General features: G+C 46.1%; 1 protein-coding gene across 10 annotated transcripts in view; it reads left to right on the forward strand.

Moving 5' to 3' along the window:
• Nucleotides 1–24,460, forward strand: part of LOC147023502 (uncharacterized) — a 61,668-nt gene that overhangs the window by 25,438 nt on the left and 11,770 nt on the right. For 6 of the 10 annotated variants that reach the window (XM_085888971.1, XM_085888974.1, XM_085888975.1 and 3 more), the window contains one exon: nucleotides 18,924–23,973. The exons of the other annotated variants lie outside the window; for them this stretch is intronic. In XM_085888971.1, coding sequence (XP_085745097.1) covers nucleotides 21,017–21,922 — 906 coding nt within the window. In that variant the 5' untranslated portion in view covers nucleotides 18,924–21,016 and the 3' untranslated portion in view covers nucleotides 21,923–23,973. Of the gene's footprint in view, nucleotides 1–18,923; nucleotides 23,974–24,460 lie in introns of those variants that run through there. 10 annotated transcript variants of the gene reach the window in all.

Below are 24,460 nucleotides of genomic sequence, written 5' to 3' on the forward strand. Positions count from 1 at the left end.
GGGCCAGTCTTCAAGTAGAATTGTTTAAGTGCCTTGTACATACTTGCATTTCTTTTAGTCAGTTTAACTCTGCTCCTTGTGAGTTCCCTCCCCCCCCCCCCCATGAAAATAAATCCCCTCATATGTATCAGCTCGTTTCTGTGTTTTCTTCTTTGGTTTAGCACAGTGCATGTTGGTGGATAAAAAGGCCGTTGCTGCCGTAGTTGTGCATTTGGACCGAGGGGACCTCGGTCACCATTCACTCGGGTTACGCACGGGTCGAGCACGGTAACGGCTCGTCCCGTTTGAGCTCCGCCGAGGCTGTGAATTCCTCGGTAGCTCGCCACGTGGGCCTCTAGGTATTTTGAAGTTTGGCAAATAACCCTGTCCCACGCGGTTGAATTATTGACGATTCACGGTCCTGTAAGGGACCCGTACCTTCGGAGTTATCGGAAAAGTATGATCGAGATTCTGGGTGTTCGGTGGAGCCGACTCTACTGCTCCATCTTGCGGTCGTGCCCGTCGTCGATACCCGGCCCACAACAAATTGGTGTCAGGAGTGGGATTAGAACCCCTCCGCCTCCACAAAATTCACGGGATTTGGATCAGGGGTGTAGGGAGCAACCCCCCCCTCCACTCTCTTTTCCCCCAAATTACGAGCGTTTTCAAATTTTATTCTCAACATGCAAAATAGCAAACCAAGATGGGCTGAAGCAGGTGGGTACAGGTAGTCGTCATGCAGAGGAACCGATGGTCCAGGACCCCACCCCCTTGCAAGAAGATGTGCCCCCGCAATTGGACCCAGAAGTCGTAATGGGCGCGGTGAGAGCAGCGGCGCAAGAGCGCCCCCTCCGTAAAAGTCCCCCCTGCCCCCACCCCCGATTTCTGCCGGTTCCGCACACCATGATGACAAATCGGCTTCGCCGAGTCCATTTGACATGAGACAGATGTTCGAGATGTTCGCGCAAAGAATGGATGCGAATATGCAAACAATGCAAAGCATGAAAAACGAATTGAGGAAAGAAATGCGAACACAGCAGGGTGAAATGCAGAGCATGGGGTTGAGTCTCCAGGCAGGGCAAGAGGCAATGAGGGCAAACTTGAAGGATGTCATTGGCGAAATGCAGACCGTGGGAGAGAAAATGGCGGCACCACGCGGCGGAACGAGCGAGCCATGGGGGAGTGTAACGGCTGTCCGGACCGCGATGGAGACGGGTGAGGTCGAGGGGACGAGCAGCACCACAATTAAGGGGACGACGGAAGAATTAAAAGAGGTGACGGAGACGCAGATAATAAGAGACAAAGGAAGAAACTAATGAATGTGAGGGGACGACGGAAATATTCACAGAGACACAAAGGGAGACAAAGGAGGGAACACCAGAGACACGGGAGGTAGAACAGGAAAAGGTGAATTAAATATGGGGAAACAAAGATAAAGAGCACACACATGTAGAGCTGGTGAGGAACAATGAGGTTGAGCATGGGGAATGTTTTGTGACCTGGTGCGAGCAGCAGGATAGCTTCCTTAAGGAACAGAGGGAGAAAATACGCTCTCTCGAAGCAGATCGTGACGAGGTGAGTGCGGTCGGGCCGAACGAGGTTGAGTGGGTGGGTGATGCGAACGGGTTCATGCAGAGTTTGGGGGAGTAGAGGCTTCAGGATCCCTTGTGCGGACTCCCATCCCCAGCGTGATTGTCCCGGTGTGTGTGGTAAAGAGTACGAGTGGTGCGGGTGTGTTGAAACGTGCGTATGGTGTGAGTATCATGGCGTGCGTGAGTGCATGCGAGGAATTGAAACGCGGACAGATTCAGACGGGAGACAGGTGTGGCGAGCCTTCTGCGCCGTATAAAGTTATTGTGGCAACCGCGCCGGCATCGCAGGACGTAGCGTATGGGGCCCGTTCGGCACTTAGCGAACAGCCCTCGCGCATGCCTCTTCATGTTAGGAATCCGGCACGGAAAGGCTCTGCATGACATTCAACAAGGCCTCGCGGATGGCTAAAATGGTGGCGATTGTTGTTTGAATTTCGCAAACAGGGGTCCCCATGCGAGCGAGTATAAGAGGCATCACGTGCTGCACGGAGCAAGCCCCAGGGATGACATGCTCGGGCGGGCCTGCACAGCAAGCCGTGCAGGTTCCGTGGGCGAGTGACGTCACCGGGGATTTCCCAGCGCGAGTTGCGGGTGAGCTACACACGGCTCACATGGGGAATCCCTCGAAAGCGAGCGCTGTTTGTGATGTGCATGGTGACGACAAGGCTGCACGTATCGCCCGACGGAAGGGACGAACGGGCAAGCTGTCGACCGCCACTTTGGCGGTGCAAGAAAAAAAAAAGGAAAAAAAAGCCTCGCTCCAAGTACACAGCCTGGTGTTTGGGCATTGGAGCAATAGTTAGTGGATGGGTTCAGCTTAGATCGACCGGCCTCATGGGGGCATGGGCCATCGTCCATGGGGCCCGTGGACTAGTTTGTGGGAATGTTAGGTTAGATTTAGAAATGGTAAATGGATTTTGGGAGACACGGACAGACATGGAATGTGTCGTGGGGACGTAGCTTAGTGATAGAATTAAAAGGAACGTGCATTAGGATAAGGGACGACAAGGGAGCACAAGTTAGTTAGGGGAATTTAGTTAGCACAATGGCAGTGTTGGAGTGTGGAGTGAATTGGAAAATGTAAAATGTGTGATGAGTGAGTGTGGGACAGCGGGCCCTAGAGTGTGAATGGAGAGAATGTGGTATGCATGGTGCGAATGAATGAGTGGGGGGAGGAGTGAATCCCACCCAAGTGACCCCAGGGTCAGTGTGATGTTAGTTAGTGGGTTCGTCAAATTTACCAAAAGGAGATCGTTTTGTTGTTGGTGTGGAAAGAAGGCTCAAAACCCATTTGGAGTGGTGCAGGAGTCCATGGACTGGCTGGGAGCGTGGCTGTTGAAAGGTGAGTATCGAGTAGAGGGCACCAGACAGTCGACCAGAGTAGGCCAAGGGTCCAAGCATCCAAGGGACACTATCACTACATGGGATAGTGTAGTGGGCATGGGCGACCCTCGGGTAGGGACTCGTAGCGCCAAAATGCCACGTGGGCATCGGAGGGGGCAATGCCGGGAAGGGCAACCCCTTGCATTCATAAGGAGCAGGTAGGCTCGGAGACAGCCTCAGGGCCCGGGGGTGCCGTAGTTTGAGATTCGACAGAGGAGGAATCCCTGCCATGTGAGCCATGCTGCCCAGCCACGAAATTGTGCAAGGGCACGAGTGAAAATTTGCGGGCAAGGCCCAAATTTATAATGGACACCAACACAGGCGACGGGAATCGTGGTTTTTAGAACCAATAGTTTAAAGTGACAGGCGTTTTGAAAAGCCCCAGGGTAGTTTAAAATTGATAAATTCAAGGATAGTTAGGAAATGTACCCCTTCGCACCATCCATCCCTTCGCTCTCTGTAGGCCGCTGGACCCACCTTGGTAAGATGGCTGAATTATGTGGGAGGCCATTCTGAGGCTTTTGTTGGGCCTCGAGACAGGACGTGAGCCTCTTCCTTATTCCCCTCCAAAAAGGATTTTAGGGGTTGGGAGTTGATGGACAGGATAGGGTAGCCGGACAAGGACAATAGGGAGTTAGGGAGACGAAATTATAAGAAAAATAATAATAATAATAATAATAATAATAATAATAAATAAAAAGGGGCTAAATTCTGTTGTTAACCTCCGCCATCGAAGATGGACGGAGGTTACTGTTTTCACCCCTATCTGTTTGTTTGTTTGTTTGTTTGTGAACAGTATTATGGAAAAACTCCTGGACGGATTTCGAGGAAACTTGGTGGGGGGATTAGGTATGGTCCAAGGGTCATGCCATTAGATATTGGACTTGGTCCAAAGTCCAATATGGCCGCTATGGCGGCCATTTTGAAAAAAATATTTGAATTTTGGTTTTGCATTTCTCCATGTTTTAAGTGATTTCCAACCAAAACAAAAAAAAATTGTTCGAGAGAAAAAAAAGAAATTTTGCAACTTTTTTTTCAAAAAAAATTGATTTTTTTTGGGCATTTCTACATGCGTGTCGATCTAGTTTAGTTTATGCAAACTAAACTGGTTCAGTAGAGTCTGATCCGTTTTGACCGACAATGAATAGGATATCAGGGTCACTTAAGTGGCCCAGCAGTATTGGCGGCGGAGGTTTTGCACTCTACAGAGTGCTCCCCCTCTAATTTTCTTGTTGCAATCTAAGGGAGTGGGTATGGACAGAGACAGGCAAAGGCGATAGGTTGGGGGGAGACAGTAGGGTAGGTCCGAGCCCGTTTTCGGAGCAGCCAGCACCACCGCACTCCATCCACACAACCTCACGGAACGAGACCAGAGGCCGGCCAGCTTCATATGCCAGTCTGTTGTGCTACAGTTGCTGGTCCGCATCTGCCTTGCTATGCCTGATTTGCCTGCCTTTGCCATAACCCCATGCCTGCAAGCCCTTGTTTGCATAACCCCTGCGTCACCATTCATCCATGTGCGCCAGGATCTCCTTCAGTGTGTGTTGCAAGGACTGCCCTGCAGGCAGCCACATCACAGGGACTGCATTGTGCAGCCTGTGCATTCATTTATGTTGCATCCAGTCCATCTCCATCCATTCCCCTGCACCAATGACTTTTGCCTTTTTCTTCCTTTCACAGATCACAGGTCCTGAGCCATGGTAAGTGTAAATATTAGTTAAGATTGTAAATAATTGAACCCACCTGTTGTTTGTCGTAGCACCGGCAATTTTATTTTAGTTGTCAGAGTGAGTCTGATAGTTTAGTTACACAGCGCACTGGGTTATTTATTTTTGGGACATGTATGAAAAAATGTCGCACTCAGGGATCCGTAGTTAAAACGTACTTGGGGAAAATGAACACATGCTGGTCACACAAAAAATTGACGACTCGGGACGAGTCTGTAAAAAGGGGAGGGTAGTGTTACGAATCTGGAAGCTCACTGCACTCAACATTCAGGTCCCTATAGAACAGTTATATCGGTAAGTACGTGTTTCCAGTTAGTCTAATGTCTAATGTCTAATGGGAATTAGACTAAGTCCATAGTCTAATGGGAATTAAATGTTCATGCGCTGCGGAGTTATTTTGATAGTCAGGGTTTTATTTTACATTTTTATATCAACAACAAGTTTTTAACGACGACATCTGCCTTCGCTTCCTTCCACCATCCTCCACCGGCACCATTGCATGCGTGCATGTCAGCACATACGTGTGCAGAGTTCACGAGGACCTGACGTCTCTCTCGCCCAATCAGGGGGATGCGAGCGAGATTGCCGTCGGTCGGCCAATATGCGCAGCCCACGCAGGACAATGTTACTCTCCTTGTTTGAGGGGCGGTCTGCCGCGACGGCCGTCAGCGGCTGATGCAATACCCTACTATACACACATATATATGAATATACATATATACATATGAATAAACAATAAAGTGGAAAGGCGGTTGGCCCAGATGGTATACCAGTGGAGGCATGGAAGTGCTTAGGAGAGATGGCAGTGGGGTTGTTAACCAGATTGTTTAATAAAGTCTTGGAAAGTGAGAGGATGCCGGAGGAGTGGAGATTAAGTGTACTGGTTCCGATTTTCAAGAATAAGGGTGATGTGCAGAGCTGTGGAAATTACAGAGGGATAAAGTTGTTAAGCCACACCATGAAGTTGTGGGAAAGAGTAGTGGAAGCTAGGTTGAGAGGAGAGGTGACGATCTGTGAGCAGCAATATGGGTTTATGCCAGGAAAGAGCACCACTGATGCGATGTTTTCTTTGAGAATGTTGATGGAGAAGTATAGGGAAGGCCAGAAGGTGTTACATTGTGTGTTTGTGGATTTAGAGAAAGCTTATGATAGGGTGCCAAGAGAGGAGTTGTATGTATGAGGAAGCATTGTATTGGCATTTTATGAGGAAGTCGGGAGTGGTGGAGAAGTATGTGAGGATCGTGCAGGATATGTATGAGGACAGTGTGACAGCGGTGAGGTGTGCGGTAGGAATGACGGACCGGTTTAAGGTTAAAGTGGGATTGCACCAAGGATCGACTCCGAGCCCTTTCCTGTTTGCAATGGTGATGGACAGGTTGACGGACGAGATCAGACTGGAGTCCCCATGGACTATGATGTTCGCGGATGACATCATGATCTGTAGGGAGAGGAGGGAGCAGGCTGAGGCGAGCCTCGAGCGGTGGAGGTACGCACTGGAGAGAAGGGGAATGATAGTCAGTCGGAGTAAGACGGAGTACATGTGCGTAAATGAGAGGGAGGGTGGTGGTATGGTGCGGTTGCAAGGAGTTGAGGTGGGGAAGGTGGATTGGTTTAAATACTTGGGATCAACTGTCCAAAGTAACGGAGAGTGTGGGAGAGAAGTGAAAAAGAGAGTGCAGGCAGGATGGAGTGGGTGGAGAAGAGTTGCAGGAGTGATTTGTGACAGAAAGGTTGCTGCAAGAGTGAAGGGGAAAGTATATTAGACGGTAGTGAGACCAGCTATGTTGTATGGTTTGGAGGCGGTGGCACTAACAAAAAGACAGGAAGCGGAGCTGGAGGTGGCAGAGTTAAAGATGCTGCGATTCTCGTTGGGAGTGACGAGGATGGATAGGATAAGAAATGAGTACATTGGAGGGACAGCGCAGGTAGGACGGTTTGGAGACAAAGTGAGAGAGGTGAGATTGAGATGGTTTGGACATGTGCACAGGAGGGAAGCGGAGTATATCGGGAGAAGGATGTTGAAGATGGAGCCGCCAGGCAGGAGGAGAAGAGGAATGCCAAAGAAGAGGTTCATGGATACGGTGAGGGCGGACATGCGGGTGGTTGGAATGTCAATGGAAGATGTGGAGGATAGAGCGAAATGGAGACGGTTGATCCGCTGTGGCGACCCCTAACGGGAGAAAGCCGAAAGAGGAAGAAGACGTATGAATAAACATATATGTATATACACACACACATATATATATATATATATATATATATATATATATATATATATATATATATATATATATATATATATATACATATATATACATATATTATATACAAATACATATATTATATACATACAAATATATTATATATATATATATATACATATATTATATGCAAATATATATATATATATATATATATATATATATATATATATATATATATATATATATATATATATATATATATATATATATATTGTTGCGGATTCGCGCCCGCCGGCGTGCTGACGGCCACGTAACTCGTAATCGCGGCACGTCGCCCACCGGACGGACAATCCAGTCGTGACCCTCTCGGACTAACGCCGGGAACCAGTCACGGGTGGACCTTTAGGTCTCACCGCGATCGAGCCAATCAGCCCCCGCGTGGGATAGGGTTGCTCGCCAAATTCGACCTACCTAAGTACCCACACAGAGGGTAGACCGGGCGATCGCACCTCGCCGCAGGTCGACTTCGGACACGGGCCACTTAAGCGACCCGTTCCGTACTATCGGGATAACCGAGCGGTGTTATCGTCGGCCTCGACGGTTCGATTAATTATCGGGCGTATTCAGCCCACTACCAACCCTTTACATGAAGCAAGATGAGGATTCAATGAAAGAAATGACGAAGCGAAGCGGGAAACAGTTCAACACAAAGCACATTTATTCGCGGTGAACGGAAAGCACACATATTCAATTCCACCAAAAGCACATAGAAAAGGAAAAGAAACACAATGCAATTTTACACAAAAAGCAAATGCGACAATGCAGATCTAATACCGATTACGCGAGCACACGGCAACACTTATACAATTTTACTTCACAGACGGCGCCGACAACACATACCCAAAACCAAGAAAAAGAACACCCTCAAAGATGAGGCGGGCCTGAGGCCGAGACCGGGTCGGGCCTACCCGTCTGGTGATGAGACGCGGAGCGGCGATGGTGCCTCAACTCCGCAGGCCTCGTGGACAGTGTCTGGTAGGGGGTGGGAAAGGGGCCCCCTTGGTCGCACTATCTCAGCGCGGGGGGAAACAGGAGGGGGTTGCTGATGCTCGGGGTATAGAGGATTTCTACTCTGCCTCGAGTCCCGCGACGAGCGTCTCCACCTCGAGCAGGTCGCGCCGTCGGCCTCCCTGGTGTGCAGCTCCCGGCACGACGCGAGCACCCCCTCGTCTGCCCTCGCCGCCTCTCCACAGCTCCGTCCCCTCCGCTCCGACTCCAACGCACACGACGACGACCAACTCCTTCTTGCTTCTTCTTCCCAACTCCACCGCCCGCGAAGTCTTAACTCCCCTCTGACGAACGCGGTCGCTTATATAAGCCCCGTGGCTTCGCTCTCTCATCTTTGACCCCCTGCCTTCGACCTTTCACCTCGCTCCCCATTGGCCCGAGAAAAAGTGGGCGTGAATGCATTTTGATCCATAAATTTGCATATAGCGACCGCCCTCCAACGCCCTGGAGGCGGGGCCAAATCGCCCCTCGCTCACCGATTGGACGGAACAAAAGTGGGCGTGTGTCGTTTTTGATCCGTTTTTGAAGTGGAAAATCCGTGGTTTTGTACACGCTGTTCGGCGCGCGCCCTGCACGAGTCCAACACCGGTACCCACAAGCGGCGCAAGAACGGTGGCGATGCGACGGTTGCGAGGTGTGACGTGAGGCGGCGCCGCGGTGGGTGGTTGATGTTGTGGTTGGTGGTGGTAATCATGGCAGTTGGTCCAAAATAAAGATAGTAAAAGAAAAACGGCTATCCTGAAGAGTCGCAGCACGCATAAATGACATGTATTCCCACTAGACAACGGGTTTGGGCCTAACTACACATATACTTACCGAGATACCTCACCTAAGGGACCTGAATGGTGGTTTGCGAATTTGGTAACCACAACAATATATATATATATATATATATATATATATATATATATATATATATATATATATATATATATATACATATACAGTTAAGCCCAAAATTATTCATACCCTCTGAAAAATCTGAGTTTTGCATTTATCTCATACCTTCAAGCTGGAGTGGAAGAACTTTAATTTCACCCAAGGACATTTAGTTGGCATGTACAAATCCACATATATTTTGGCTCAACATTATTAGCATAACATTATAAATGTTAAGATTTCTGTTTTTATGCCTGTCCAAAATTATTCATACCCCATACCAAGTCTCAGAATTGAGGCCAATGTTTGTGATAATGCACATGCTTTTGATATTCGAAAGATTCTTTATAATGTTATGCAATTATTCCAAGATGTGTGCATACAATCTGAATGCATTACAAATGTGGTTCATTGAATGCATAGTGAGGAATGTTGGAGAACAATACTCTGCTTTTAGACTATAAATTAAGGGGAGCTGATGCAATCATTCTCAGGTCATTGTCAGCATGGCAAAGAAGAAATAAGTCAGTGAGGACATTCGGTTGTGCATTGTGAATGCTCACAAGGAGGGGAAAGGCGACAAAGCTATTTCGAAGCAGTTCCGAGTGCCAGTTGCCACCATACAAAGCATAGTTTGGAAGTACAAGGAGTTCCACACTGAAAAAAAACATTGAAGGACGTGGTCGGAAGCCAAAGATGTCGCCTCGTCTGGTAAGAAAAGTATGGCGAGAGGCCAACAACAATCCACGGATCACTATTAAGGCTCTCCTGAACAACCTTGGCGAGTCTGGGACCAAGATATCAAGGCAGACACTCCAGCGGACGTTGCACAGGGGGGGTCTCCGTGGATGCCGACCAAGAAAGACTCCACTCCTCCATCCCAGGCACAGAAAGGCTCGTCTCGCCTTTGCAAAAGCTCACCTGGACAAAGATCCAAGCTTTTGGTCCTCAGTTCTGTGGTCGGATGAGACGAAAATGGAGCTTTTCGGGCACAGAGATGTTGCTTTCGTTTGGCGAAAGAAGGGTGAAGCATACAACCCTAAGAACACAGTCCCGACTGTCAAGCATGGAGATGGGAGCATAATGCTTTGGGGATGTTTCTCAGCCAGTGGGCCCGGCAATCTCGTCAAAGTGAATGGCATCATGAAAAAGGAGCAGTACATCAAGATCCTTGAGGAAAACATCAAACAGTCCACAGAGAAACTTCACCTCGGGGAGCATTGGACATATCAGCAGGACAACGATCCAAAACACACTGCCAAGTCAGTCAAGAAATGGTTCCGGGATAATGATATAGGCGTTCTGGAGTGGCCAAGCCAAAGTCCGGACCTCAACCCAATCGATAATCTGTGGAGGGAGCTCAAGACCGGAGTGATGGCAAGGAAGCCTTCCGACCTCAAAGACCTGGAGACCTTCGTGAAGGAGGAGTGGGCCAAAATCCCTGCAGAGACATGCAAAAACCTTGTGAGCAAGTTTTAAAACCGTTTGGAGGCTGAAATCACAAACAGAAGGTTATCCATTGATTACTATGAATAATTATGGACATGACATTTTTTTGTAAATCTATCAATAAAATACCCCCGAAACAATGTATTTCTTGAAATGTCTCTTGCAGTGATTCTTTCAGCTGTTTGTCACATTCTTACGTAACTTAAGCCAGAAGAAACTCATTCCTCAAATAACACGATTCAAAATACTCCAAATTTGGTCAGGGAATGAATAATTTTGGGCTGCACTATATATATATATATATATATATATATATATATATATATATATATATATATATATATATATATATATATATATATATATATATATATATATATATATATATATATATATATATATATATATATATATATATATATATATATATATATATATATATATATATATATATATACTTTCGCGGGATTCCCCATGCGGGACAACATGCGCTGTGCGCCAGTGATTCGTGCCGCGAGGTCCCCAGTGACGTCACCCGCACAACAAAACTGCACGGCTTTCCGTGCAGGCCCGCCCGAGCGTATCGTCCCGAGGACCCGCTCCGCACGTTCCACCAACAGAACACGCGGCATGCAGCATGTGATGCCCTGCACACGCGCCCACGTGGGAACCCGTGGGTTCCAAATTCACCAACATTTTCGCTGTCCACGTGGCCGGGCTTGTGTCCAACGTGGAGCGTTCTCGCGCCGGATTGCGATCGCGCAGACGCTTGCGTGCAGGCCGTGCGCGAAAGGCGCCATCGCCCTCGTACGCGCCGTCGCGCGAATGTGGCGCGGTTGCCAAATTAACCCTTTGCGGACTTCCAGGCTCGCCATTCATGTCTCCCGTCTGAATCCGTCCGACGTCCATTTCCATGCATGCACTCAAACATGCCATGACACTCGCATTCTGCACACCTTTTGACACACATTTCAGCACACACTCTGGGACAATCACATCGGGGATTCATGTTAACTCAAGGGGTCCCGGGATCTCTACACCCCCCCCCCAAACTCTGCATGGACCCTCCACATCATGCACCCGCTCGACCTCGCTTGGCCCGACCAGACTCACCTGGTCGCAATCCACTTCAAGGGAGCATACCGTCTCCCTCTGTTCCTAAGGGAGGTTAACCTGATGCTCGAACTGGGTCTCAACACATTCCACCAGCTCGACCCCATTGTCCCTTCCTATCTCAACCTGTGTGTGCTCGTGTTTAATGTCATGTAGTTTCTCCTCCACTTCTTCTAATCCCAATGTCTCTGTTTTCATTTCCGTTGTCTCTTTTAATTTTTCCGTCATCCCCTCGTGTCCGAGTTTACACGTCTCCCCATCAATTATCGTGGCGTCGCTCGTCATCCCGACCTCGCCTGTCTCCATCGCGGGCCGGCCACAATTTGTACTCCGTGTTGGCTCGGTCGTTCCACCACGTGGTGCAGCCATTATGCCCTTCATGTCCGCCTGCAGATCCAACCCCATGTTCTGCATTTCACCCCTGCCCTCATCCATTTTGCGCTCCAAATCCCCCCTTCATGCTTTGCGCGATCGCATCCATTTTGTGCTCCAATGATCTCTTCATGTCATCCATTTTGTGCGCATTCACATCCATTTTGTCATCCATCCGTTGTGCATTCTTTTGTAAATCCTCATTCATTGCTCGTCTTAGCATCTCCACCAACTGGTTCATGCCAAGTGGCGGAGCCGATCCGCCATGATGGTGTGTGGAACCGGCCGGGATCGGGGGGGGGGGGGGGGGAATTTGACGGGGGTGGGTATCATACGCCGCCCTCCCGCACTCATTATTTCTGGGTCCGATTGCGGGGAAAGTTCTTGCATGGGGCTGTCCTGCACGGTGTTGTCCTGGACCATGGGTTCCACTACACTTTCACCTGAACCCACCTGAGCCAGCTCATCTTGGCTTGCCATGTTGCGTATTGAGAAATGAATTTTACTCGCTCGCAACTTGGGGGAAACGGGGGGGGGGGGTTGCTCTCTATACCCCTGATCCGAATCCCATTAATTTTGTGGAGTGGGAGGGGTTCGAATCCCACTCCTGACACCAATTGTTACGGGGCCGGGTATCGGTGGCGAACACGATGGTGAGAGGGAGCAGTAGACTCGGCTTCACCAAACATACCGGAATTGAGGTCGTGACTCTCGGATAAGTCCGAAAGGCACGGATCCCTTACTCGACCATGAATCGCCAATAATTCGACCGCGTGGGGTAGGGTAAATTGACAAACTTCAACATACCTAATTACCCATGCGGCAAAGCTACCGGGGAATTCACACCCTCGACGGACCTCAAGCGGGATGAGCCGTTACCGTGCCCGAACCGTGTGTCACCCGAGAGGAGGTTACCAAGGCCTGTTGGTCCAAATGAACAATTTACTGCCTCGCTATTTCTCATCACACACCTGCTAAGCCAATGAAAGAAACACAGAAACGAGCTGGAACATTTAACAAAATGGATATTTATTTATAATGGGGGCAGGGGAGCACGCAAGAAGGCAGAGTGAACCGAAAAAAGGAATGCAGGTATGTATAAGGCACTTAAACAATTCTACTTACAGGATGGCACCACACACACACACACACACACACACACACACACACACACACACACACACACACACACACACACACACACACACACACACACACACACACACACACACACACACACACGAAATGGACCTCGTGGGTCTATCTCGGTCAAGCCGGACCGGGATACCTGTCCGCTTAGTGCGGCCACACCGACTCCGAGACTACCACGGTGGGACCCGAACCCACGCCTCCAAATCCACAGTCCACGAACGAGGCCGCTCAACCACGATCACCACTGTCTCAGATCGCTCCAGCCAGGACCACACCGTCTGCAGAGCGCTCCAGCCACGACCACACCGTCTGCAGAGCGCTCCAGCCACGACCACACCGTCTGCAGAGCGCTCCAGCCACGACCACACCGTCTGCAGAGCGCTCCAGCCACGACCACACCGTCTGCAGAGCGCTCCAGCCACGACCACACCGTCTGCAGAGCGCTCCAGCCACGACCACAACGTCTGAAGAGCGCTCCAGCCATGACCACGACCCTCCAGAACGCACTCATGTCTCTACAACACTCGACCAGACAACCACTCTCTTCCTCTGGAGGAGTGAGGAGCTTCTTCTCCCCACCACTCACCTCCTGATTGGACAGTGGGTTGTCAGGAGACTCGTGGCGGCCTCCCGATTGGCAGGGCCAAACACTCCATCTGGCTAAGGCGGAGCCAGCCTGAGGTGATAGCTTCCCTGATTGGGCAAGGGGTGGTCTGGTGGGAGGGGCAACGACTACCCTCCCACCGTGCGTGTCGGAGAACCCAAACGGCTGAGCCAGGGGAGCACCCTATTCTCCACCTCAACCCTGTACATGACACATGCACGTGGGCGATGGCGGCGATGGTGTTGTTATTCTTGTAGTTGATGTGAAAACCTAGCTAAAAAAAAAAAAAAACCATAGCGCACACATGTAATTCCCATTAGACAGAAGGGGATGGATTCTAACTGTACACATACTTATCGACATAACTAACTTTGGCACCTGAATGTTGAGTGCACATGGTTTCCAGATTTGTAATAATTATATATATATATATATATATATATATATATATATATATATATATATATATATATATGTTATAATACCAAGCTTGCACACTAAAAACTCGGCTCGCCGTCGCACAATCCCTATGAAATTGCTGTGGCACTTAGCGGATATGCCGACAATGTTTGGAAAGTCTTGGCGTTCCATAGTACCACTTGCATTTTGCACAATGCGTATTTTTGTCATTCCCCGTGTACGGTCTGTCATCTGCTACCAGCTATGTTGTACTGCTATCCCGTGCATGTGCATGGATATCATATATATATATATATATATATATATATATATATATATATATATATATATATATATATATATATATATATATATATATATATATATATATACATATATACACACATACACATATATACATGTACACTGAAAAGCAAAAGAAACTTACCACTTGTTTGAAATGAAATAAAATTGTAACAGTTCAAAATAAAACAAACCCACAATTGCTAATTGAAACATTGGCATTTTATTGATGACATGTCAAGTTTTTGACCAAGATACACCATCTCATAAGTTTGTTCTACAGTACAGAACAGCACAGGGTGCAATGTCAGTCCCCTTTCAATAGCGTGTGGCCACCATTGTTTTGGATACAGGCAGTGCATCGTCGGCGCATACTGCCTACCAGTCTTTGGATGGATTGCTGCTGGATTCTGTCCCACTCAGTCCTCAATGTCTGAAGCCATCTGACTTAGGACCATCTGCCTGTCCTGCCAAGAAAGTGGTGACTCTTGGCCTCCCTGATTGAGGTCTGTCATCTGCAGAGTTTTGGAGGGTGTCTCTGTCCACCAGGGCCGATATCGTCTGGTTTGAACAGCCAAGGCGACGTGCCACCTCACGGTAGCTCAATCTGCCTTGCAGTATGCCCAAGGCACACTGCCGTTGATCCCTTGACAATTGTGGCATGTTGATTGAAATGCCCATTTTGCACTGGCCTTTTTAAAGCCAATATCAAGACATCACGTGCAGCTCATTAAAATCATCCCGTACCCCTTGGCTAATCACTGACAGTCAAAACGGCTGTTCAACAGCTGTGCTATGAAGTGACCATTGAAGGTTCAAGTGACCATCCGTGACAGTTTTGTCTGACAGCGAGGACATTATTCTGCACAAATAAGTTCACACATTTACTATATGCGGTGTTATTGTTGATATCTGAAGGTTTAAAAGGTGGTAAGTTTCTTTTGCGTTTCAGTATATATACATATGCACATATACATATATTGTTGCGGACCGGGGACCGGTGGCGAGAACGACCACAGGTGGGGGAGGTTACATCGTCTCCCACCAGACACCAGAAAATAAGACCTAAAACAGTGGTCCCCAACCTTTTGATCCCATGGGCCGCATTCACTACTCCCAAGGATATTGGGAGCCAGAAAAAAAAATCGAAGAAAAAATTGACAAATCGATACAACGTTTGGGGTTTATTGGAGTATTGTTTTTTTAACTAATAAATTTTATTTGTATTCGATCGATCGATTGTTCACGCACTGTAATTATGAACAAATTTCCGTTCGGGGTGTAATTAATTTTAAATACTGCCGCAAGATGCCAGAAGGTAAAATCAAATTGATTTGATTCCTCCCGGCGGTAAGCGGCAGTGGCCGGCAGCGGCATTGTGTAAGGCTTTTCAGGTCACGGCGTCGGCCGGCAGTGGCATTGTGTAAACCCCTTTAAAATTGCTACATGGAAATGTGTTTTGATTGGAAAGTCCTTGCGGGCCGCAGTAAAGGGCTCCGCGGGCCGCATGCGGCCCAATGACCTAAAACAAGATTTATCATTACTGGAGTTGAGTAATAATCCTACTCATTTTGATATTTTCTAATCTATAATTAATTTGTCGTCCATCTAAACATTTTAGAGTAAATCGACCCCACTGAGTTCGAAAATGCAGTCCATTTTCACCGAGGAAGTTAAGAAGTGTACGGATTCGCATCTCACCATACCCTAATTTTTCAATCAATGGAATTACAAACTATTAGAATATTTCGTGTCATTTACCAAATACCACTATCATCTCCACCTCTATTGCTATCTCCACTCCCTCCTGAACGTATTTCTAGCTGGCCCAACATCCAGTGTTTTAGATTCAATGATTCACGAAAAATAGGTTAGATATTTATTTAGTTATTAATATATTAAATTAGGGTATGGTGAGATGCGAATCCGTACACTTCTTAACTTCCTAGGTGAAAATGGACTGCATTTTCGAACTCGGTGGGGTCGATTTACTCGAAGAAATGTTTAGACTGACAACAAATTAATTATAGATTAGAAAATATCGAAATGAGTAGGATTAGTTACTCAACTCCAGTCATGATAAATCTTGTTTTAGGTCATATTTTCGAAATGGTCGTGAATTCAATGTCGGTGCAGTCATTTATTAGAGTAAATCGACCCCATAGAGTTCGAAAATGTACTCCATTTCCACCTCGGACATCCAGAAGTACCCGTAAACGTACCTGACCATACCTTAATTTGTTCAAGTCATGAGACTAAAAGTCGTCATCTGGAGCGACCTCTAAATCACCTCCGATTAAGCTAAAAAAATGTATGTGCGCTATTGGATCATATGAGAATAATTTTAAGCTCGTGGAGCAATATTCTATTTTTTTGACTTTTTTGGACCACCCTAATATATATATATATATATATATATATATATATATATATATATATATATATATATATATATATATATATATATATATATATGTATATATATCCATCCATCATTGGGACCATAATCTGTGCAGAGCGTTGGTGCAGCCTCAGCAGTCTCCTTGGCTATTGGACAAAATCCTGGACCGGTCGCCACTCTGACACAGGATACCAGCATGCTGGCACTCATTTTGCCGACCTCGGAAGGATGACAGGCAGAGTGAACCTCACCTGGTATTACTTATTTATACACACACACACACACACACACACACACACACACACACACACACACACACACACACACACACACACACACACACACACACACACACACACACACATATATTAATATATTAAATTAGGGTATGGTGAGATGGTATAGGGTATATGATTTTACGTATATGAGTATATGAGATTAGGGTATATTAGGTATAATTAGGGTATATGAGACACACACACACACACACACACACACACACACACACACACACACACACACACACACACACACACACACACAAAACAACTTCAAAACTAAGGCTTTGGTCTCTTTCATTAACAAACTTTTAAACAAGATTCAAAATGTTCATGTGGAAACCTTTTCTGAGGCTGAGATGCTTCTCCACATATCAAACGTTTGACAAGAACATATTAGAAGAAAATGCACAGTTACAGTGGTACGTGAATTGCAAGGACACCAGCGAAGAACCAGTCCTTGCCGACAAGTTAATTCCCCCATAATTATGGATGATTTGACTTGCCATTCCCACTCCCACTCTGAGTGGTACTACTTCAATACCGATTCTTCTTTGTTTATATGCAGCACAAGGCTGTGGGGTAGCATCGTTAGTTGAAGGCGTGGCTTTGCTGCTGATGCAGTGCCCTCTGCTGGTTAGGGCTGGAATTGGTAATTTATTCAGGGTGTCGCCAATAGCTCACCTACTCTTCGCGAAGGACACCTTGGGATCTTCAACATCCACCAACTAATGTCAGCAGAAGAGTCTCCCGCTTAACGTCCATCCGAGGGATGGCACACACATTGATGAATCCTCCTGCCTGTGAAACACCAGGTTGAAAGTTTATAGCTATGGTCAGTATTCAACCCAGGCAAGACAGCTTAGAGGCGATTGTGCGTACCTCTAGGCCATCCTCTCAGCCCCAAATACCTATTTACATTGAGGGAATTAAGCATTCGATTGGTACAACAAAATATAAATGTGCATTTCAATAAAATGGACATTATCAAAGCTTTTCGACTTGCACTCCTCAGGATAAAATCACAAGCAGATGAAGAAGAAGAACCAAACCCTCATTTATAAAGTTACAATGTCATGTCCTCAATTCTGATTGGTTGAGAGAAAGGAGGAATGGGATTACCTGATTGGTGGAACCACAGAGCATCATGAGTCGACGGAAATGAACCATCATTAATAATGAATAGGTGGAGATGAATCACCAAGAACCGAGGAAACATAATGTTCATTAGCTGAAGGCTAGTCGGGGTGGGGTATGGTTTTCATGACGACTCAATATTGACTGTGGTACAGTTGTCACACAGCCATGCCATCATAGTCAAAATAGATATAAAGTTCGGACAAATTCTGTTTGTCTACAAATAATTGGATTGGTTGACCTGATTAATGTGGCCTCCATTGTACGAAGGTGAGCTAAACTGAGTCTTCTACTCAGGATTTTAAACCAGCCGACACGATATTGCTCTGCACACTGAGGATTATTCAGTAATAGTCGGGTCAATTTATGACAAACAACCACCAAAAGGTTTCTCAGTGGTTTTCATTCCTACTGGATATACTGATCAACAGAAAAAAAGTCTACCAAAATCTGACATCCGGAAATGGGTTAAAACAGTCATTTTCAAGATGGCCGCCACCGGGATTTGAAATAACTAAAACAGCTATAACTTCTTCAATAATTGTGATAAAAACATAATTGTTGGTTCTGGTCCATGGTTTTAATGGATCAGCAATCCACTGGTGTCAATAAAATTTCGATCGGATCAGTATTTAACATGAAATCCAAGATGGCGGCAAAAAAAATGAAGGGCGTAAAATCAATAAATTGTCTCTATATAATCAAACCTCTGTTCGGCAATCACCCAACATTTATCAAATTCTAACAAAAGGGTTTTCAGTCTTCTCTTACCAGTAATTATATGTGATGTATTACATGTCAGGGGAATGTCCCTGGCTCTGATTGAGTAGCCTATCCCTTTCTTCGAATGCTCTTTCCCTGAATGTTTTGTTTTCTGTTTCAGGTTTGAAGAATGAGAGCTCCTGAGATGCACGAATATCGGTGTTATTTGCAAAATTTGCAAGGAGAGGCTTGAGGATGGAAGTGACGTTGTGCAAATTCGTCAGAAGGGCGCTTATGGCATCAATGCAGCCAGTGTTCAGAGAGGTGACGATGTTTATGTGGCGGCTGGATGCAAGGTACACAGGGACTGTCGTAAACAGTATATAAATCAACATGACATCCTGAATCAAAAGAAGAAACAAGGACCATCCAAACCGTCCAGGAAGCGAAGTTCACATGTATTTAGCGGGCCTTTCAACAGCAAATCTGACTGCTTGTTCTGTGGGACCACAGTGGACCTTGGAAGTTTTGACTACAGTCATGTCAAGACTGACGACTTTGCCAAAACCATTCTGGAGTGCTGTGAGAATCGGTCCGATGATTGGTCATTCACAGTGAAAGGGCGGATTGAGTACTATGGTGGAGATCTTCATGCAGCTGACTGCATATATCATCATCAGTGCAGTGTCCATTTCCGCACTGGGCGTGATGTACCAGTGCGCTTCCGGAGTGGACCAGATTCAACAAGTAGGAAATCTGGACGTCTGATAGATAGTGATCAAGAGCAGGTATTCTCCAGAATGTGTTCATATCTTGAGATGAATGATGAGGAACAGATGACTGCTTTGTACCTTCGTGGCAAAATGGAAGAGTTTCTTATGGATGAAAATTCTCTTCCATACACCAACTACTATCTGAAGAAGAAAATGAAGGAAAGATATGGGGACTCCATTTATATTGCTGAAGGAGAGGGCGTAAATGATCGTTACATTCAGGGAGAAAACATCACACATACTTCGGTCATTCTACAAAGAAGAACAGTGAGAAGGAGATGAAGAGGCACAAAAGAAGGCCATAATTGAGACGGCAGCAAGGCTGATCAAGAGTGATATCAAGAACGGTGTACCATCTGTTACTGATCACTACCCAAAATCAGAATAACTTGAACTTGACTCTGCACTGGCATTCCTTCCAGGTACACTTCAAAATATGTGGAGTAGTCTGCTCGTTGGAAAAAACACGCAACGTAAAGTGGCTAGTTTTGGACAAGCCATTGTACAAGCAGTAAGACCTTGGGCTGTCATTGCACCACTCCAGATTGGTCTCGCTGTGCAGGTCCATCACAAATATCGGTCAAAATTCCTTGTGGAAACCCTGTGTAATATGGGGTATGGCTCGTCATATGGTGAAGTACTGTGGTTTGAAAAGAATGCGGCAAGCTGTGTCACACCCGATTTGCTAATTGAAGAAACAGGCATATTTGACCTATCAGTGTTGTTTGCCGGTGACAATGTAGATCACAACATAATCACCCTTGATGGCAAAGGTACCTTTCATGGAATGGGCATGATAGCTGCATTGACTCCTGGTAGAAAATCAAGTCATCTTGTGACAAGGCAGAAGATTTCAGAATTGAACATTGTACAGATGTGAAAAATTGATATCAAAGAATATGGCTTTGCAACCAATGTTCTTCGCAACATCAAGTTCCGAGACCTCCCAGATCTCCGAGTCTGTGACATGAGAGTTGAAATCTTCTGGGAGCTATCCTTCCATTTCAAGCTGACTGTACCAGGCTGGCAGGGGATGATGCACATCCTTCACCGAGGACAGACACATCCTGGTGCATCCTCCATTCTGTATTTGCCAATGATTGATATGTATCCAGGTGACAAAGCTTGCATTCTGTCCACTTTGAACTTCCTGTCCAACATGGCCATCAGACACCATGTCCCTCCTGTGATCACGTTTGATCAACCGCTGTACTGGAAAGCTGCCGAGATAATCAGTGCTGCACCAGAGAATAGCCATTTGAAGGGGATCGTGCTTAGGCTGGGTACATTTCACACGTTCATGAATCTGCTTGGAGCAATAGGCACGTTGATGGCGGGAACAGGACTCAAAAACATCCTGGAACTGGTGTACGGTGAAAATGCTGTAGTTCATATGATGTCCGGATAATCTGTTCAGAGGGCATTCTGAGGCCATCTACTGGTGAGCAAGGGTCTACATCGAATTATTGTGGCATCTGTAGTGGAGGAAAATCCTGAGTTCATGCTCCAAGTAGAAGAGATTGAGAAAATGTGTTCGTCCTTGCCAACGGGTGACATCTCTCTTGAAAGTCTTGAAGAATCAGCTGCAATTGTGAAGATCACTGATGAACTTGAAAAAAATAAATCTGAACTTGCTGCACAATCCAAAATGAGTAAGCTGTGGCTGGGTTATCAGAAAATGCTCCCTACTGCTCGGGCAATGATCAAGGCAGATCGCACTGGGTCTTGGAAGGATCACTTGCAAGCTGTTGCTGATGCCTTGCCAATATTTACAGCAGCTGGACACTACAACAACCAGAAGTCTGCTTATCTCTACGTACAAGAAATGAGTGAACTGGAGAGCAAACACCCAGATGTGTATGAGAAGTTTCAAAATGGCTTCCATGTGATCCGGCGAACAAACCAGTTTTGGGAAGGCCTCAGCTGTGATCTAGTCATCGAACAAACACTCATGAGATCACTAAAGAACACCGGTGGCTTGACTCATGGCAGTAAGATGACAGAGGAACACCTAGCATTGTGGACAATGTCAGCCCCCATAACATCTAAAGTCAACGTCGCCATGCAGGACTTCAATGATCTCACATACGCAACAAGTGAACAGCATAAAGAAGCAACTGGTGCCAGAATTGAAAGACATGCATTCGACCTCTCGAAGATGAGCACAAAGCTGAATGCATTTTCACCTTTCTCCTCTGATCCTACATTGAGAAATATCATAAATGGTATCGTGGCAAGCGAAGACATCAATATGCATGAATATGAAGCTGTTGGGAACAAAATCATCGAGAAAATGATTGGACAACCTGTGTTTTCCTTCTCCATCAAGTGGGAAATTCTAATGCTCTCCAGGTTGCTCCTCACAGAACCATCGAACCATCACAGAACCAGTGTGCTATTCCAGTGATTCCTGGTGGTATCCCAGATAGGCGATTTGTCACTTGAGGACGTGATGAGTTTTGAGCTCAGTCCATACCCTCCATCCCTCTTTGAGGACAACAAAATCTTGAGGAAGGCCGACAAACCTCAACTCACTCAAGCTGTCAATGACCACTGTACCAAGGCACTGGCATGTGAAGGAGTACCTGACACCACACCTTCAGCACACCTTAAGAGTGAAAGGTATGTTCTTGATGGTGGATCCTTGCTGCACAAGCTCAAGTGGAAGAAGGGAGATACATATGGCAAAATAGCCAGAGCATATGCGGACTTCACAACAAAACACTATGGGACAGCAACTGTTGTCTTTGATGGCTATGGTGCAGGCCTTCAATAAAGGATAACACTCAGCAGAGACGGGGACAAGCCAACAGCTATCCGACTGTGAACTTCACCGGAGAAACTGAATTTGATGGAAAGAGAGATGAATTCCAATGTGTCGGCAGTAACAAGCAACAGCTGATCACCTTAATAGGTGATCAGCTGAAGAAAGTGGGTTGCACAGTTATTCAGGCAGAAGGGGACGCTGATGTGGACATTGCCATGACAGCTGTAAACAGCACAATTCTGCATTCCACCACACAAATCGGAGAGGACACAGATTTGTTGATGCTTTTGCTCCATTACTGTATACCAGCTGGAAAACCACTATATTTCAGATCAGACAACCAGTCAAGAAGCAATCTGAAAGTATATGACATCAATCGGATGAAGCATCTTCTTGGGAATAAGTTGTGCACTCAACTATTATTCCTGCACGCCTTCACAGGATGTGATTCAACATATTGTGTGTATGGCATTGGGAAAAAATCAGTCTTTCAGAAACTCGTGGAAGATGATCAAGGCCTCCAGTTGTGTGCAGATACATTCACTTCGAGAGGCGTCAGCCACGCTGAAATAAAGAAACTTGGCAGCCAAGCGATGGCCGTTATATTTAGTGGGGAGAGCACAAGTTATCTGGCAGACATGCGTTACAAGATATTCACAAAGAAGGTCGCTGCTGCTAAGTCTTTCGTTACACCTGAACGTCTTCCCCCAACGGAATCTGCCACCAAGTTTCATTGTCTCCGAGTGTACTACCAGGTCATGGTTTGGGATGGGGATGGAGGGTGACCTCCATCCTCTGGACTGGGGCTGGGGACTTGAAGACAATCGATTTGTACCGATCATGACTGCCATGAATGCTGCACCAGCCACTCTTCTGAAGATGATACACTGCAACTGCACCACAGCTTGTGACACACCATGTTGCAGCTGCAGAAAGAATGGGCTTCCGTGTACGTCTGCATGTGGATCATGCCAAGTGACGTTTTGTGACAATCCACTAAATCAAGCCTCTGAGGAACTCGAGGACAGTGATGAGGACTGAAATTGTAACCTAAACTGCCATTATGTAATGTTCACAAATAAATGTTTCAGTAGCATCAGGTGTTCAGTGATTTTGGTTCAGATGGAAAATTTATTTATTTTTGCACTCTTGAATTTTGCCGCCATCTTGGATTTCATGTTAAATACTGATCAGATCGAAATTTTATTGACACCAGTGGATTGCTGATCCATTAAAACCATGGACCAGAACCAACAATGATGTTTTTATCACAATTATTGAAGAAGTTATAGCTTTTTTAGTTATTTCAAAGACCGGTGGCAGCCATCTTGAAAATGACTGTTTTAACCCATTTCCGGATGTCAGATTTTGGTAGACTTTTTTCTGTTGATCAGTATATCCAGTAGGAATGAAAACCACTGAAAAACCTTTTGTTGCAATTTGTTGTGGGTCAGGTGGTATTTTGACCCGACTATAAATGGTAACCAATTGCAGAGGCACAGGGAATATTTGTCATACTATGTACATTCTTACAAGCCCGAGTTGGACGTCTCTGTTCGGTTGACTGACACCATCTGATCCCCAAAGGGTTCATTTCTGTCCACTCATAAATCATAATGCTCTGTGTTTCCACCAATCAGGTTATCACGTCCTGTCAACCAATCAACGTTGAGGACATTACACTGTATTATTTATAAATCCTCTGCTTGTGGTTTTATCTGAAAGAGTGCAAGTCAAAAAGCTTTGATAATGTATTTTATTGACATGCACATTGAGAGAATTGTGGTGCTCCCCCCACCTTGAATCACTGGGACAATGGATTTATAGCAAATTGGAGTTTTGACCTCTGCTCACCACAAAAGGTTTATGACTTCATCCAGTCTGAGTGGTGTCCCACAAGCTGTCAAGCTTGAGTGTGTGTGAATACAGTCACATGTTCAATAAGAAACAAGAAAAATGACAACGGGGTGTTCCAAGTGGGCCAATTTGGCGTCGTGTCCACGAAGTAATATTATTCACTTGATGACATGGGTGTCGTAAATGTCCAGTGCCCATGGAAATAAGCTGCTCCCCAAAAGGGGTATGATGATAGAAGTCCCATGGTTAAAAGGAGTGAAAACCAACTGGAGATATCAAGCAGCAACGTGGCATGTGGTATGAAGCTTCATTTGTCAAAGA

The sequence above is a fragment of the Eptatretus burgeri genome, chromosome 7, assembly GCF_056783735.1.
Source record: "Eptatretus burgeri isolate ZD-2024b chromosome 7, Ebu_testis_v1, whole genome shotgun sequence".
Lineage (NCBI taxonomy): Eukaryota > Metazoa > Chordata > Myxini > Myxiniformes > Myxinidae > Eptatretus > Eptatretus burgeri.